The sequence below is a fragment of the Nicotiana sylvestris genome, chromosome 9 (assembly GCF_000393655.2).
Source record: "Nicotiana sylvestris chromosome 9, ASM39365v2, whole genome shotgun sequence".
Taxonomy (NCBI): domain Eukaryota; kingdom Viridiplantae; phylum Streptophyta; class Magnoliopsida; order Solanales; family Solanaceae; genus Nicotiana; species Nicotiana sylvestris.
In genome coordinates this window covers 117,541,726-117,560,153 of record NC_091065.1, presented here as the reverse complement: position 1 = coordinate 117,560,153, position 18,428 = coordinate 117,541,726, and the positions used below count along the sequence as shown (strand labels likewise).

Here is an 18,428-nt window from a genome sequence, read left to right as displayed (position 1 = left end):
ACTTAGGCTTGAATCCGATGTGTTTTGGTTGATTCGATGTTGTTTGAGGTGTTTTGAAGGTTGGTATAAGTTTGAATAAGGTTATGGGGTATGTTTGTGTTTTTGGTTGAGGTCCCGGGGGCCTCGGGGTGATTTCGGATGGTTGACGGAGGAGTTTGGAATTTTGGTGAAGCTGCAGATTTGCTGCTTCTGTTGTTTCTGCACCTGCGGATTGGGGACCGCAGGTGCGACGCTGCATATGCGGACGATTGGTCGCAGAAGCGGAGATAGGCTGGAAAGACTGTGACCGCAGAAGCGGTTGGTGAACCGCACCTGCGATGGCGCAGGTGCGGCTGGTGCATCGCAGATGCGATATTGGTAACTTAAGTGAAAACCGCAGAAGCGGTTCGTGGACCGCAAATGCGGTATCGCAGAAGCGGGAATTGGGCCGCAGACGCGAAATCCCTGGGCCAGAACATATAAATTGTTTCCTTCGCGATTTTTGAGCTATTCCGCCATTTCTAAGTTGGCTTTGGAGCTTTTTGGAAGATTTTGAAGAAGGATTTCAAGGGAGCTTCATTAAGGTAATGATTTTGGACCTAAAACTCGTTGCTATGGTATTATTTTACGGATTAGAGCTATAGTTAATGAAATTTAAGGGTTAAAATTGGAGAAACTAGGGCTTGGTATTGGAGACCTAGACTTGAGGATTTGAGGGATCATTTGTGGTCGGATTTTGGTACTTTTGATATGTATGAACTCGTGGGGAGATAAGGAACCTATTAATAATTTTATCGAATTCCGAGATGTGGGTCCGGGAGTGGGTTTTGGTAATTTCGGGATTTGTGTTGTAAATTGATTATTTTCGCTTGGGCTTCGTTCCCTTAGCATATTTCGACGGTGTGATTGTGATTTTGGATAGATTCGACGCGAGTGGAGGCCGATTCGAGGGGCAAAGGCGTCGCAGGCTAGAGTTTGGACCGGATTGAGGTGAGTAATTATTATAAATGATGTTCTGAAGATATGAAACTCCGGATTGCACATCGTTGTGCTATATTGAGGTGACACACACGCTAGATGACGAGCGTGAGGTCGTGCACTGTTGGGGATTGTGACTTAGTCCATCCCGAGTGATTGTTTTACCGCGTATTTGACTGAAAACTATTTGCTATCATCATTTTTGGGATGAATGCCATATTTGGGCCTCGTGCCAACTATTTGAACCCTTAGGGAATTTTTATTGATATTTCCTCACTGTTTGACTTTATACTTGAACTCAGTTATGCTATATTCTACTGTTTTCATAACTTAGCCATGTTTACTTTATTTTAACACTTAATGATATTTTAAATAATATTCTAGGCTGAGCATCATGTTTTACTGTTGCCCGAGTAGCTTGTGAGATTCTGACTGAGTAAGGCCGATGGCCTATGTTGTGAGGAAATACTGATTATGATTATGAGGCCGAAAGCCTGAGATTTGTATGACACGAGGTGGCTTGTTGATATGAGGCCGAAGGCCTAGTGATGATGCCACGAGATGGCTTGATATTGCGCTTGGGTCGAAAGGGGCCCCTCCAGGAGTCTGCACACCCCCAGTGAGCGCGGGTACCCATTGTGATGTGAGATATAGCCCGAGAGGCTGGTATTGTTGACATTATGCCGGAGGGGTAATCCTTTATGTGCTTATCTGTCTTATTTGTCTGTCACTTACCTGCTTAATAGTTAAAAAGGCATTTCATGAAGTTTGAACTGAACTAAAAATGACTTTACACATTATCACCGCTTCACTGTTTTTACTGGATTTTACTGCTTCCGTATAACCTATAATGTGCCTTGCGTGATTTCTTGCTTTCAGTCTTTATTTATGATTATTACCCACTGAGTTGGAGTACTCACTTTACTCCTTGCACTCGTGTGCAGATTCAGGCGTTGCTGATCCTGCCAGCGAGGGTTGAGAGCTCCCGACAGATTTCAGAGTTCACGAGGTAGCTGTTTGGCGTCCGCTTTATCTCATTTCTTCCTCTTTCTCAGTTATTCTGTAATAGCTTGGTAGACATTTCAGACTTGTAGTGTATCGATAGATGCTCATGACTAGTGACACCCCAGTATCAGGCTGTGTTGAGTTTATTTTCCGCAAACTGTTCGGTTAACTGCTTACCTTTGGGTTATTTATTAAGTTTTAGACTTAATTCTTATTGTTTAATTGTTTAAAACTGGAATGGAAAAGTGTCGGCTGACCTTGTCTTCATGAGAAGCGCCATCACGATTAGGTCCGGGTTTAGGATCGTGACAACATGTCATTACCATCTGGACAAAGGAAGTTGGAAATCCAAAACCCCTCAGAACGTCTTCTAAGAACTCTCCACTTACCATATCATAAGCTTTCGTTCTTATTAAGAGATCCTTTTAAATACTTTTAAAAATGGGTAAGCAAATTTGAATATGAGTTGTAATTTTTAACCTTTAGGAATTTGAATAATTCAAGGCGCAAAACATGCACTCATAACGGTTTCATTTGATGTGCATTAGCCCATGAGACCCGTGATCACATAAACTATTTGTAATGAACTTGTTGACTATAAGTAACAAGTTAATCTACAATTGATGCTCGTACGGATGGCTTGAATCCTTTGACGCTGTTTGTACAACAAGATTGAAGTAAATATAGACTTAACCTTCTAAATGTGATTTTCCTAAAGAAGTACATATATTTCTCAAATTAGAACAACGTCCACGCTTCGTCTATGTGAAAGTAAAATAAGGGTTACAACCGAAAAAAAGAGAAAAAGGGTACACGTGTCTCTAAATGCTAGTGGTAGCGTAGCATAGAAATTCTATGCCCTCTTAGGTACTCATTGTTATCAGATATGAGACCTTATTTTGGTCTTTGATATTTCTGATTTGTTTGTATTTGCTGGGTTTTTCTTTGATCTATATTTTGATTTTAGATTCTTGAAATGATTTTTTAATTTAAAATTATATATTTTTGATTTATGTGAAATGGCTGAATATTGTTATTGGGTATATACGCAGTCAGAACAAACTGTTGTACATGGAACCTTAATAGCAGCCTTGTTTCGTTCTTTTAAAATTGAAATGAAATTGAAGGAAATAGATGGTATCGTTGCAGCTTAGGGTGGCTGTTTTGGTGTGATTCTTTTATTGAATATCCTGTTGGAATTGGTTGTTCTGTTTTATTTACATGCGAACTACTTGAAAAGAGAAATCTTTGGATGTGCACGGTGCATAAGCGCATCCCATTTGGTGTTTTGATGAATCGCTTTTCTTTTCACAGGACTATTAAAAGTGTCCATTATGTTGCAATCTGGTAAAGTCACCTGTTTCATTGGATTTTTTTAATAAATGTTTGTCATTTTTTTTTTGCAACTGTCAAGGAATTATGCTACTGCCCCAGCCAAAGAGCAAAAAGTTAAGGTTAGTAATCCTATGAGATTGTAGTTGTATTTGTGTATTCAATATTTGTTTCTGAGATAGTTTTTCTTATTTGAGAGTGGTGAATGTTCTGAAGTTTCAAGTTGAATCCTTCAATATGCCACTTGTTGCTGCCAAAAGCATAGCATTCCTATCCCGAATTAAATGAATATTGAACTAATTGGGTACATCAAATCCTCAAATTGGTATCTGTATCTTTGGTTTCAAATCTAGGTTGGAGCCTTTCGGCCTTTTTTGAATTTATTAGAGAAGTTATCGATATCTTCAAGCAAAATTCAACTCCTTTATTTTTGCATCCACACTGTATATTGTCATTTGACACTAACTTGGTGTCTATTGGTTAGAATTCATCTGAATTAGCAAATATTGAGCTCACTTGTATTAACAGGATAAAGTATTTCGCATGTAAAAGTATTGACCTTTTTTCAAATGAAGGATGAACATAACTTAATTTTTTTTGGCACGCTGCTCATTTCTGTTAAATTAATGCCTTCATCTGGCGATTCCTTTGCCAATGGATAGCATGATCTAATGCTTTTCTCGCATGTGCCCCTGGCGGTTATTTTTGTCTTTTTGCTGTGAAGTCCAATGAGTCTGTCATATAGAACTGGTATACTTTCTGAAAAGTGTTTACAGAAATGCTCAGCGGCAGAAATGATGGATTATTTCAAGAGTAGAAGTCAATTTTTGACCATGTTAATAATCCTACATTATTGGTGTTATGGATTTTTAGAAAATATGCAAGCAGCAAGAAGATTGAAAAATAGGATTGAAAAACTGTTTCTAAAATATTATTAATCATTAGGCTTTAAAAAGCCAAATAAATAAAGTAGTAAATTCCTCCTACAACTAAATTACTAAACTCTTACTATAATTAAAATTCTGAATATTCTAGCAGACTCCTCCTAAAACTAAACAACTAATTATTCTAGAAAACAATAGCAATACCATATGCAAATCCAATACTCCTCCTTGCTTCTATTGCTGCAGTCTAAAAAAGAAGGTCATCCTCAATTCCTTCTTCTGCTATTAGTGCTTGTGCATGAGCATCTTTGAACCTGCACACTTTTGTAATATGATCTTTTTGTTTGCAATTTCCACATAATGCATCAGGTCTTCACCAACAAAATTTTTCTAAATGTGTTTTCTTTTTGCAATATTTGCAATAAGGATAATCGACTTTTTCTTTTTGGTGTTTCACATAAAAAATACCCTCAGTAACTTTGTCTTGTCTGAATGCCCTTCTTTGCTCTTGTGCTTGAAGAGCACTTATGAATTCTGCAACAGAGATGACAAAGAGATTTTTAGACTCTTCGAGAGAGGAAATTTTATATTCAAATCTCTCGAAAATTGTCACAAGAATTTTTTCAACTATCCTGTCATCTTTGAAATTCTCGCCAAGCAACCTGATTCTATTGACAATTAAAGAAATTCGGTCAGAATACTTAGCGAAGGTCTCATCATCTTGCATTCTAAGAGATTCAAAATCCATTTTCAAATTTAAAATCTGATTTTATCTGCCTCGTTCACTTCCTTGATACTCATGTTTGAGTATTTCTCAAGCTTCTTTTTCTGTCTTGCATGCAATAACTTTAGAGAAGATTGAAGTTGTAACTGAATTTTGAATTATAATTTTGGCTTTATATTTTTTGGTTTTCTCATCTGAATGAGCTTTGATTTGAGCAAGGGTAGAATTTGCAGGAAGTGATTGTATAAGTTTGTCTTCCATTACAACTTCTCATAGATCATAAGCTTCAAGATAAGATTTCATTGTCACTGACCAAATCTAATAGTTTTCACCTATGAAAGTTTGTGGTGTATTCAAAGAGAGACCGCTGCTTTTCATTGTTAAAAATTTGGTTAAAAATCGGTATGCGTAAAAATGCATATGGTTTAAAAAGTAGTTGAAATTGGTTATTTTTCAGCGAATTCAGAGATCCGTCAAGATCAATGGAGGCTCTGATACCACTGTTATAGATTTTTAGAAAAATATGCAAGTAGCAAGAAGGTTGAAAAATAGGATTGAAAAATTGTTTCTAAAATATTATTAATCATAGGGCTTTAAATAGCCAAATAAATAAAGTAGTAGACCTCTCCTACAACTAAATTACTAAACTCTTACTATAATTAAAATTCTGAATCTTCTAGCAGACTCCTCCTAAAACTAAACAACTAATTATTCTAGAAAATAGTAGCAGTAACAGATGCAAAATCCAACAATTGGTTGATAGAGAATCAAGATCAATCTTCTCATTATTATTGTGGAATACTATGGTCGGGTTGATTATTAGTCATAAATTTCAAAACATCCTTGTTCTCCTGTCAATTATTTATGTCTTGGACCAGTTTATTCTTACCAATTGTACGAAATGTCGAAAGTACTTTTATTATATTTTTCCTTGTTTATCTCAAATGCGTTTTGATTGCTCATCTCTCTTCCTTCTTGTGAATTTAAGTTTAAATTCGAAATACGTATCAATCTCTGTCAGTTGAAGCAATTACATCACTTTCTTTCTTTCTTTCATATTGTCTTCAAACTAAGAGGTGCTAAGAAATCGATACTTTTACTAAAACAAGGAATACAAGTCTTACATCTATTTATGATGTTTTAGGTTCCTGTGACGATGTGTGGGGTTTCTGAAAATTATGCCTCCGCTTTGTACATCGCAACTGTAAAAGCTAGTGCATTGGAGAAGGTCGAGTCCGAGATTTTAGACCTTATTGAGGTTTCAAAGAAAAGTTCTAAATTTTCTCATTTTATGAAGGATCTCTCTGTGCCTACAGATACAAGAGTGAAGGCCATAAGTAACATCTGTGCACAGGCTAAATTTGGAGATCTCACAAGGAACTTCTTGGGTATGATAAAATTATATTGTTATTTCTGAAAAAATACTACTTTTTTATTTTTTAAACTTGAGATTTTGTAGGTTTCGATAACAAGTAGAGATGCCATAAATAAACAGAATATCATTTTTTAAAATTAGATTCTGCTTCAAGATTTTGATCCTGGTCAAATGATTGTTTTGTTAACTCGAAGATTCACATCAATTTAGTATCTATATTCTGTTTCATAGGATGCAAGTTCCTTTGATCGATGTTAATCTAACTAGCAAATTATAAATTCTTCTTCAATGACTATTTGTTGGAATTTATTTTCCTAGTTGCATGGTCATCTCTTAATACTGGAAACTGAGGCTTCCTCTGTTATCAGTTCATGTATTATATTTTACTTCGTGGTGGGAAAGGGAGTAGGTGAGTTGTGATTAGGTTTGGTATATATCTTCAGGAAATTTGCATTGTAGATTTGTAGTTTCACCCCTTCAATATTGTACCCCTTCAGATTAAGCTTTAGCCAAACAAGACAATCCAGAAGATACATTCCTTTTAATTTATTTAGTAGGATTCGTGTGTACAATTTAGAGGATTAGTCTCACATTGAACTACAACTGGCCTATATATTAAAAGGAAAGGGAAACGGAGTAGGTGAGTTGTGATTAGGTTTGGTGTATATCTTCAGGAAATTTGCATTGTAGATTTGTAGTTTAACCCCTTCAACATTGTACCCCTTCAGATTAATGCTTTAGCCAAACAAGATAATCCAGAAGATACATTCCTTTTAATTTAATTAGTAGGATTTGTTTGTACAATTTAGAGGATTAGTTTCACATTGAACTACAACTGGCCTATATATATTATTTTTTATTTGTGGTAGAGTGATTTTTATGGCAATATTTTTAGATATAGTGGTATAACCATATGCATTCTCAATCCTTTTCTTATTCCTGAATGCTAAGCTGCATGTGGGTATTTTGTTATACTTATTTTAGTTTTATTTAGTTGTGCAAAACATATACGAGGAAACCAAACAATAATGTCAACTACAGTCTTGACCTTGATCATTTCTACCAAATGTGGTAGAAATATGGTCCATCATAATTCAGAATCCATGTACTGCCCCTATGCTAATTTGCAAAATATTTTAACTTATTTATATTAACCCTTGTCCATATCATGCTTTCCTCAAGCTAATACTGCAAGTACAATTATTTTGAAATTTTCTTTTTATTATGGTATCTGTTTGTCATTTATGGCTTTCTAGTTACTTGAGAATTTCCACTTTTTTCCTACTTTTTCATTGCTTCAGGAATAGTTCTTCCTCCTTGTCACCTATTATATTGGCAGCAAACAACAGCAACAACAACAACAACATTACCCATTATATTCTCACATGTGGGGTATGAGGAGGATAGTGTGTACGTAGATCTTACTCCTACCTAATGAAGGTAGAGAAGCTGTTTCCAATAGATCCTTAGCTCAGAAAGGTAGGGACGAGGAGGAGGAGAAGAAGAAGAAGGAGGGGGGAAAAAGAAGAAGAAAAAGAAAGAAATAGAGGGGAGAAAACAGGGGTGGGGTGAGGGGTGGGAATAAGTAGTACCAAAATAGTAACAACAAGGGAATACGATAACTGAAACAAACTAAACAACATGATGTAATATAAATCTGAGAATAAGAAAGTAAATGTGTGCTACTAGTACTACTGGTAAGAAAGGGGAAAACTCTCAACTACCTACTAACCTTCTACCCTAATCCTCGACCTTCACACCCTCCTATCAAGGGTCATATACTTAGTGAGCTGAAGTTGCGCCATATCATGCCTAATCACCTCTTCCCAGTACTTCTTAGGTCTGCCTCGATCTCTTCTCAAATCCGCCATGGTCAACCTTACATACCTCCTAACAAGAGCGTCAATGCTTTTCCTCTAAACATGTCCGAACTATCTCAGTCTCGACTCCCGCATCTTTTCCTCCACGGAGGCCACTCCTAATTTGTCCCGAATAACTTCATTCCTAATCTTATCTCTCCTGGTACACCCACACATCCATCTCAACATTCTCATTTCTGCTATTTTCATCTTCTGAGAGCTTTTGACTGGCCAACACTCCACCCCATATAACAGGGTTGGTCGAACCACCACTCGGTAAAATTTAACCTTAAGTTTAGGCGGCACATTCCTATAACATAGAACACCGGATGCAAGACTCCACTTCATCCATCCTACTCCAGTATAATGGTTCCATTGTACAAGAGCAAGGACGATATCCAAAGTTACAACAACTACATGGGTATAAAGCTATTGAGCCACACTATGAAGGTTTGCGAGAGGGCGGTGGAAGCCAGAGTGAGGAAGAGCGTGTCTATTTCCAAAAATCAGTTCGGATTCATGGCGGGTCGTTTGACAACGAAAGCTATCCATTTGCTAAGGAGATTAGTGAAACAGTATAGGGAGAGTAAGAAGGAGTTGCATATGATGTTCATTGATCTTGAAAAAGCATATGATAAAGTCCCGAAGGAAGTTCTGTGGAGGTGCTTGGAGGCTAGTGGCGTCCCGGTAGTGTACATTAGGATGATTAAGGATGAGCTACTAAGTTATATTTCTTTTGGCAGAATTTTGACTTACTATTGCCTTTTCTCAGTGGTTGCTATGTTTGATATAAAGATCAGACTTTCACAACCACTAAGATTTCATTGTTCATCTCTTTGTTTTTTTATTGTCATGTGGTATCTAAGCATGTGTCTTTGAGCTTTATTAATCTGCTTGGCTAGTATTCTCCTTCTGTTTATGTTCAATTTATATTTGTCTGACATTCTCTTTCACCTGTGTATTTCTAGTTGTTTTGGCCGAAAATGGGAGGTTGAAACATATTGATGCCATAGCAAAAAAGGTTTGCAGAGTTAACCATGGCACGCAAGGCGGAGCTTAAAACCACTATAACAACTGGTATTGTAAGTTCACCTATTCTAAACTAAAAGTTTGATTTCGAATTTAGATCCTTATCATTCGGTATTTTTATATAATTTGGCAAGGCTATCAACTATGTTTTCGACATGGTATTTATTTAATGGTTCTTTGAAGTATATACGGATAAAATGGAACTTGTCCGATCCTACCATTTAATCGAAGACCAGGGAATCACGTTGAGGGCCAGTCTCGTAATGGATTAGGTCAGAGCACTAAGATAGTATCAAGCTCGAGAATCGAGGTTCTTGTCGAGATCGAGACCAACAATGATCGAGACCATATATGACAAACTTCGAAAGAATCGCAATAACGAAAAGGCGAGATATCCATAACCGGTCAAAAATCACGTCGAAATCCCAGAATAGATCAGATCAAGGGCGGTTGTTTAGGCTAATCATGGGATTTACTTCTGTAATTAGAGTTATACCATAATTAGGACTTCTATACTATATAAAGAGAAGTCCCCATCATTTGTAGGGACCTTACATTCACGAATATCAAAGCAATATAACATTTCCTAGCTTACATTCCTGTTCATCAGCTTGTTATTTCTTTTATTACTCCGGCATTAATCTGTTCGTAGGCATACAAGCTCGAGAACTTAGTAACGCTACAAAGTCGATTTGCTTTATATTATTGTCAATTTACAACACTTATTTTTATGATTATCAATTGGTATTAGGTGAAATTACATATCCTTACAACCACATTATAAGTTCAATTATTATCCAATTTTAGGGTAAACAGTTTGGTGCCGATTGTGGGGGCTAATGATAATAGTGATTGCCTAGTATTAATCCTCATAACACACACTGTTTTTACACTTGTTCTCGAGGAATCAACATGTCAAAATCTCAAGTAGTGCCTACTCACACAAACACCGGCCTTGGTCTTCATGGCGAGAACGAGCACATAATTGCCACGGGAAAGGGAGTACCTCCAATCAATCCCAACGTACCACAAGCCATATATCCAGTCGATGTCAATTCTCGTGTCACCATTCATAGAGATTTAGGCGTTGACCCTGAAAATAACATCCGTAGAGACGCCCGGGCAGCTGATCAGAACACACAGAGTGGTGAAGAAGGCGTGATTAGCCTTCAAATGATATATGACATGTTACAAAACTCAGCAGGCTGCGATAGCGCAATTCCAAAATCAGAATTGAGCACCAAGTAGAATCGAACTCGATACATCACAGGAAGCTGTTCATAGGGTCAAACTTGTACAAGAGAAATTGAATGATAATGGATCGGGAAATAACCCCGCCATCATGAAGATGCTCGAGGAGCTCACTAAACGGATTAAATCAAGAGAAAAGAAAATCGAGGCTAATGATAAAAAGGTAGAAATGTACAACTCAAGGGTTGATCAAATACCGGGGGCAGCCCCGATTCTGAAGGGTTTGGATTCGAAGAAGTTTGTACAGAAGCCTTTCCCACCAAATGCAGCTCCGAAGCCCATTTCGAAGAAATTTTGCATGCCAGAAATTCCCAAGTACAATGGAACCACTGATCCTAATGAGAATGTCACTTCTTATACATGCGCAATAAAAGGAAATGGCCTAGAAGATGATGAAATTGAATCTGTTTTGTTGAAAAATATTGGAGAAACTCTATTGAAGGGGGCAGTGATATGGTACCATAATTTGCCACCCAATTCCATCGATTCCTTCGCCATGCTCGCTAATTCGTTCGTAAAGGCACATGCTGGGGCAATAAAGGTTGCGACTAGGAAATTGGACCTCTTCAAAGTAAGACAAAAGGACAATGATATGTTAAGGGAATTCGTATTACGGTTCTAGATGGAACACATGGAAGTACCCCCGATCACCGATGATTAGGCTGTCCAAGCCTTCACCCAGGGTTTGAACGAGTGAAGTTCGATAGCTACACGACAACTTAAACAGAATTTGATTGAATATCCGGCTGTGACCTGGGCCGATGTACATAATTGGTACCAGTCAAAGATCAGAGTCGAGAATGATCAGTTGGGAGCCCCTTCCAGTTCTATTTATCCGAATAGACCCGAAGGCAGGATTTAAAGAGACATCGACAGAGAGCCCCGATCAAATAGAGACTGGTACTAACCATACATCGCAGATTGTAGAAATAGTAGACCAAGCTGTAATCCCGTTCGGAATGATCGAGGACAAAACTCCCAAGGAATCATGAGTAAGAGTAGATTCGATAAACATGTCGAGCCCAAAAAAGCGCCACGATTATTAGAATACAACTTCAGCGTCGATGCATCGGGTATTTTATCAGCCATTGACGAATCAAAGATACTAGATGGCCCACATCCCTATAGTCTGATCCGGCTCAAAGAAACCCTAATCACATATGCAAATACCATGGAACCCATGGTCACAAAACTGAAAACTGCAGGCAATTGAGGGAGGAAGTAGCTCGTTTATTTAAAGAAGGTCATCTTCGAGAGTTCTTGAGTGACCGAGCTAAAAATCATTTCAGAGATAGGGATGCAAATAGGAAAAACGAAAAGGACGAACCATAGCACGTGATTCATATGATCGTTGGTGGGGTCGATATTCCTCATGGCTCGATATGTAAACACACCAAAGTTACAATCATAAGGGAGAAGCGTACCCGAGACTACTTACCAGAAGATACCTTATCTTTCAACGATGAGGATGCAGAAGGGATCGAACAACCTCACAACGACGCACTGGTAATATCTATCCTCATGAATAAAATTCAAGTTAAACATGTGTTGGTTGATCCAGGTAGCTCGGCAAACATTATTCGATCGAGGGTCATAGAGCAACTTGGCCTCCAGGATCAAATCGTGCCTGCAGCTCGAGTACTCAACGACTTCAATATGGCGAGTGAAACCACCAAAGGGGAAATCATGTTGCCAGCAAACGTGGCTGGAACTATCTAGGAAACGAAGTTCCACGTAATCGAAGGTGATATAAGGTACAATATGTTGCTCGGAAGACCTTGGATCCATAATATGAGGGCAGTACCTTCAACGCTTCATCAAGTCTTGAAATTCCCGACGCCAGAAGGAATTAAAACGGTGTACGATGAACAACCAACAACCAAAGAGATGTTTGCAATTGATGAAGTAATACCAGTATCGGCACTAACATCAATAAAAGGGACCTGAATTAATGGAAAAGTAGAAGTCAAATAGCAACCACAATCGCCGGCCTAGACCAGATCGGAACAACAGGAAATTATCGAGGATGATAATTGTATGATACCTCGAACCTTTGTAATCCCCGATGATTCCGGTGCCACAAAGTCAATGGTTGAAGAGCTGGAACAAGTCATACATATCGAGCATTTGCCAGATCGAAAGGTATACCTGGGCACGGGGTTAACTCCCGAGCTAAGGGAAAAACTCATTGAATTCCTTATTAAAAATATGGATTGTTTTGCTTGGTCCTATCTTGACATGACAGGGATCCCACCGGAGATTACCACTCATCGATTGAGCTTGGACCCAAAGTTCAGACCGGTAAAGCGAAAGAGAAGGCCACAATCCAAGGTAAAGCATGCATTCATCAAAGATGAGGTAACCAAGCTTCTCAAAATAGGATCCATCCGGGAAGTAAAATATCCCGAATGGTTAGAAACGTAGTAGCAGTCTCCAAAAAAGGGAATAAACTTAGAATGTGCGTAGACTACAAAGACTTAAACAAAGCGTGTCCTAAGGACTCCTTTCCTTTGCCGAATATTGATCGCATGATCGATGACAAGGCCGGACACGAGATCTTCATCTTTATCGATGCCTACTCTGGGTAAAAACAAATACAAATGAACCCGGAGGATCAGGAAAAGACTTCGTTTATTACTAAGTATGGTACTTATTGCTATAATGTATTGTCGTTTGGACTAAAAATGCTGGTGCTACTTACCAACGCCTAGTAGACCGAATGTTCGAAGAATAAATAGGTAAATTAATGGAGGTTCATATTGATGACATGCTAGTTAAGTCCCTGCGCGCAGTGGACCATTTGACACATTTGCAGGAAACTTTCGACATATTGAGAAAATACAACATGAAACTTAACCCCGAGAAATGTGCATTCGATTTACCAACGCCTAGTAAACCGAATGTTCGAATAACAAATAGGTAAATAAATGGAGGTTTATATTGATGACATGCTAGTTAAGTCCCTGTGCGCAGAGGACCATTTGACACATTTGTAGGAAAACTTTGACATATTGAGAAAATACAATATGAAGCTCAACCTTGAGAAATGTGCATTAAGAGTCAGTTCGGGAAAGTTCCTCGACTTTATGGTGTCAAATCAGGGGATCAAGATCAACTCCGATAAAATCAAGGCAATTGAAGATATCACAATCGTGGACAACGTTAAGGCCGTACAAATATTAACGGGGCAGATATCCGCTTTAGGCCGGTTCATCTCGAGGTCTTCGGATCAAAGTCACAAGTTTTTCTCCCTGCTCAAAAAGAGGAACAAGTTCACTTGGACCTCAGAATTCCAACATGCGTTAGAAGAGTTAAAGCGATATCTTTCGAGCCCCCCATTACTTCACACTCCGAAAGCAGATGAGCAACTCTACTTATATTTGGCAGTCTCGGAAGTTGCGGTAAGTGGTGTCCCAGTTCGGGAAGGGAAATGTATGCAATTTCTTGTTTACTACATTAGCCGAACTTTAGGTGAAGCCAAAAATCGGTACCCATACTTACAAAAATTAGCGCTTGCTCTAATAAGCACCTCTAGGAAATTAAAAACGTATTTTTAATGTCACCCAATTTGTGTTGTAACCACTTACCCCCTTCGCAACATTTTGCATAAGTCTGACCTCTCAGGCTGACTGGCCAAATGGGCCATCGAGATTATTGGGTACGATATTGAGTATCAACCCCGAACAACCATCAAGTCTCGAATATTGGCAGAGTTCATGGCCATCTTCATGCCAGCCCTCGTACCCGAGGTAAAAAAGGAACTATTGCTAAAATTAAGTACATCCTCGGGGGTGTGGACCCTTTTCACAGATGGTGCTTCGAATGTGAAGGGGTCCCGGCTAGGCATCGTTTTGAAGCCACCCCGAGGCAATACAATTAGACAATCTATCAAAACCCCTAAGTTGACTAATAATGAGGCCGAGTATGAGGCCATGATTGCAGGTCTTGAGCTGGGTAAAAGTTTGGGAGCAGAGGTCATTGAGGCCAATTGTGATTCCCTACTCGTGGTTAACCAAGTCAACAAAACCTTCGAGGTTCAAGAAGATCGAATGTAGGGGTACATGGACAAACTGCAGGTAACCCTACACCACTTCAAAGAATAGACCCTACTACATGTACCTCGAGAGTAGAACAGTGAGGCTGATGCCCTTGCAAATTTGGGGTCATCTGTTGAAGATGACGAAATTAGCTTGGGGACTGTCATACAACTTTCAAAGTCGGTAGTCGAAGAAGGCTATGCCAAAATAAACTCCACAAGCCTAACTTGGGATTGGAGGAACAAATATATCGGTTATCTAAAGAATGGGAAGCTTCCGTTAAACCCTAAGGAATCGAGGACTCTACGAACGAAAGCTGCACGATTCACATTAGCCGATGATGGAACATTGTACGGAAGGATGTTCGATGGACCATTGGCAATATGTTTAGGTTCGGGAGACACCGACTACGTCGTACAAGAAATTAACGAGGGTACTTGTGGGAACCATTCCGGAGTCAAATCACTGGTTCACAAAATCATCAGAGCAGGGTATTATTGGGACAGTATGGAAAAAGATACTAAGGAGTTCGTTCAAAAATGCGACAAATGTCAAAGACATGCACTGATGATCCACTAGCCCGGGGAGCAACTTAATTCAGTCTTATCCCCATGGACGTTCATGAAATAAGGAATGGATATTGTCGGCCCTATGCCATCGGCCCCAGGTAAAGCTAGGTTTACTTTATTTATGACTGACTATTTCTCTAAGTGGGTTGAAGCACAGACTTTCGAGAAAGTCAGAGAGAAAGAAGTTATAGACTTCATCTGGGATCACATCATTTGCCGATTTGGGATACCTGCTGAGATAGTATGCAACAATGGAATAAAATTTATCGGCAACAAAATAATGAAGTTCCTCGAGGACCACAAAATAAAAAAGGATATTATCGACGCCGTATCATCCTAGTGGAAACGGACAGGACGAATCAACAAACAAGACTGTGAGCACGTGATTTTTGTTTTACGCGACAATCTCTCCAAAAGAATTAAAAATGTATGTGTCATGTGTAATTTAAACCATGACCCGTTTTTGTCCTGATTTGTTGCCGTGTTTAATTTTGCCTACTTTTAACATTTTATCCGCGTGAAATAAATATGTTAAGTGTTAATTAGTGGTGCTTGGTTTTATTTAATTAGTTTGTGTATTTAGGAAATTAGAAATAAAGAAAAAGAAGACAAAATTTGTTATAAAATGAATTTGGGCCGTGCCCATTTCAAAATCTGGAGCCCAATTGAACAGCCCAAACCCCCAGTCCGAACAGCCCACCCCCAGGACACAAAACGACGTAGTTTAACACCAAAACTACGTCGTTTCAAGGCCGATCCATCTCAACCATTCAAACCAAACTGATCCAACGGCCAAGATCTCACACCCCGTACCCACTAACAAACCCGACCCGTCTCACCCGGACCGAACCCAAACCCTCAAAACGACACCGTTCCATTTAAGCCTTCAGATCCAGACCGTAGATCTATATTGATCTAACGGTCGAGGTTCACCCACCCACTAACTATATAAGCCCTTCACCATACCCTGCCCCCCTAGCTAACACCCCTGCCTTCGTCTTCACCGAACCCATCCCTTTCAAACCCTAGCCTCCCCTGCACACCTTCACCAGAAACCCGGCGGCCTGAACGCCGGTGATCTCCACTTGAACACCATAGAACCCCCTCACCACCCTGAACATACCCCTGTTAACCGTTTGGTTCGAATCACCCCCCAGGTCCTCGAATCTTCATTTGAAGATTCGAGTCAAAACTCGATCTAACCCAACCAACCCCAGTTTCATACCAGACACTCCCCGGACCCTCCTCGTGACCAAACCATACTTGGTTTGGTCCGAATCTAACCAGGGAAACACGAATCCCAGATCTAAGTTTTTGAACTCTAGTTTTCCCTGTGCATGTTCCGTGTTTTGTTCAAAACGAAGAGATTAAGGTCTAATGGACCTTAATCGAGGTGTTTCTCATCCGAGAAACACTTCGTTTAAAAGTCCATTCAACCTTAAAGAAGGTCTGTTCAAACACCAGTGGATTTTTCTGATTTGTTCCTTAAAAAGATTTGAGGTGAGTCTTGTTTTCTTTTCTTTATTTTTGTTTTATTTCGTGTGATTTGTTTTTTAAAAAGGGTTCTGTTCATATTTGTTTTGATTTTTGTTTGTCCACTTTGCTTAAACCTCTGTGTTTGTCTAAATCCCCCCTCTTATTCTGATAAGGCATGTGTATTGGTTGTGTTTCGAGTTTGTACTGACTAGCTAACTCCTCAAGTGCATCTCTGCTTAGTCAGTATAATTCAAACCATGTATCGATACTTTTAAATGTCGGATTTTTGGTTACGATTGTGTATGTCAATGCTAATATAGTCGAGTCGACATATGTCGTCAATTAGTTTCAACTGTCTGAACAAAGTAAATCGATTTGCTTCTGATGAACATTTGCCTTGAGTCAATTAAGAACCAGCTTTGTTTACTTATAGATTGTTTGAATTGATCAGTTAATGTAAAAAGGATTGTTTATGTTTAAATTCTGAATTGGAAGGCAGGTGCACTCGTGCACAGCATGTGCATTGGTGCACCTCATGTGCCTTGTGCACAGCCTGTTTTTCTGCATAAGAAGGCTTTTAAGTTTTAAACAATTTGACAGCATATGCTGTCATGTATATTCTGCCGCCCATACCTTGCTTTAAGTTTAAAAAATGTTAAACCTTTTAAAAAGTAAGTCTGCCAGGGAATGTTGATGGGGTTTAAATATTTAATTAGCTAAGTTGGAATTGAAATGGAAGGCACATGGGAGGGGCACTGGGGTGTTCTGAAAACAGGCTGTGTAAAAGGGATGGTGTTGAGGCCTATAAGAGGAGGAGGTGAGGAGACAAAAAGGGGGGGGGAGATACAAAAAGAAAACGGACTTTGAAGGTTAAAAAAAGAAAAACACACTGTGAGGAGTTTGGACAGGAGAGCTGAAATACATACAAAATAGATACACATAGATAGAGAGAGTTTAAGGGATAGAAGGGATACAACCAACAATCAGAAGCTTTTTCCTCCTATTATTACTGGGTTTCAGTTGTTCAACCTGTTCAAATCAATTCTGATTCTTTGAAACTCCAGTTGTGTCTATTAGTCGAGTGTTTTCATTGGTTTACTATTGGTTTGGTCTGTCTGGATTTCTGATTCTATTCCACTGGGTGTTGCTGCTATTTGGCTATTGCTTTCTATTGGCCATAGTTGCATCTCTGCACTCGAGCCTGTTTCTGGCTGTATTGTTTTGCCTGCTGCTATTCTGCCTTGTTGCTACTGATAGTGCTGTTACTGCTGCTGCATTTGTTCATTGTTACTCTACTGATTGCCCTTTTCTTCAATTGCAAATATTCCCAGGTACACAACCTTTGAACCTTGTATTGTTGAAAGTTTGAAGTTGAAGCAGAAATAAAGAAATGAACATCAGTTTATGTTATAGCACTGGTGTAAAAAGATAGTTCGAATGTTAGTTGGGCCTGTATTTTTACTGCGAACTGCAAATATTCTGTATAAACTAGCATACATTCTGTTTAAGATGAACTGTTAGATAGCATGGTTCAACAGTAATGACAGCATGACATAGACAGCATGTTTTGATTTAGTATATATTCAGTTCAGTATAACACTTGTTTGGTTTAGTTATGACTGTATAACATAGAGTCATGGTAAGCACTTGTATGTATTTTGCCTAGACCACTGAATTGACAAAACTGTGGTACTGGGTCCGGGATAAATGTATCCCAAACAAACTCCCATACAGTCACATTAAGAGTCTGGCTATGAATGCCAGTTCTCCTGTCAGTTTATTCGTTCCAATGCAGGTTCGATACTGGGTTTCGGTATAGATTCTTTGTTTCGAAATGATGTGATGATTGTTGAGAAAAACTAATAATCATTTTTGAGTTCAATTAGTAGTAATTTCCCTAATAAAACAGCCGATTTCGTTTTATCAATTT

At 38.8% G+C, this 18,428-nt stretch overlaps 1 protein-coding gene across 1 annotated transcript; it reads left to right on the top strand.

Annotated features, from left to right (window-relative positions):
• Nucleotides 1-2,925: 2,925 nt before the first annotated feature.
• LOC104217221 (ATP synthase subunit O, mitochondrial-like) lies at nucleotides 2,926-18,076 on the top strand. The gene is made up of 4 exons (XM_070156497.1): nucleotides 2,926-3,416; nucleotides 6,047-6,290; nucleotides 9,105-9,218; nucleotides 17,830-18,076. Exons 1-3 carry the CDS (start codon nucleotides 3,345-3,347, stop codon nucleotides 9,194-9,196), a joined length of 408 nt encoding a protein of 135 aa, XP_070012598.1. The 5' UTR covers nucleotides 2,926-3,344; the 3' UTR covers nucleotides 9,197-9,218; nucleotides 17,830-18,076.
• The last annotated feature ends 352 nt before the right edge of the window (nucleotides 18,077-18,428 follow it).

Coding starts and splice junctions, on each gene's coding strand:
- LOC104217221 (XM_070156497.1), top strand. CDS start 3,345: ATGTTTGTCATTTTTTTTTTGCAACTGTCAAGGAATTATGCTACTGCC. Junction 3,417..6,046: donor CCAAAGAGCAAAAAGTTAAG/GTTAGTAATCCT, acceptor ATGATGTTTTAG/GTTCCTGTGACGATGTGTGG. Junction 6,291..9,104: donor TCTCACAAGGAACTTCTTGG/GTATGATAAAAT, acceptor GTGTATTTCTAG/TTGTTTTGGCCGAAAATGGG.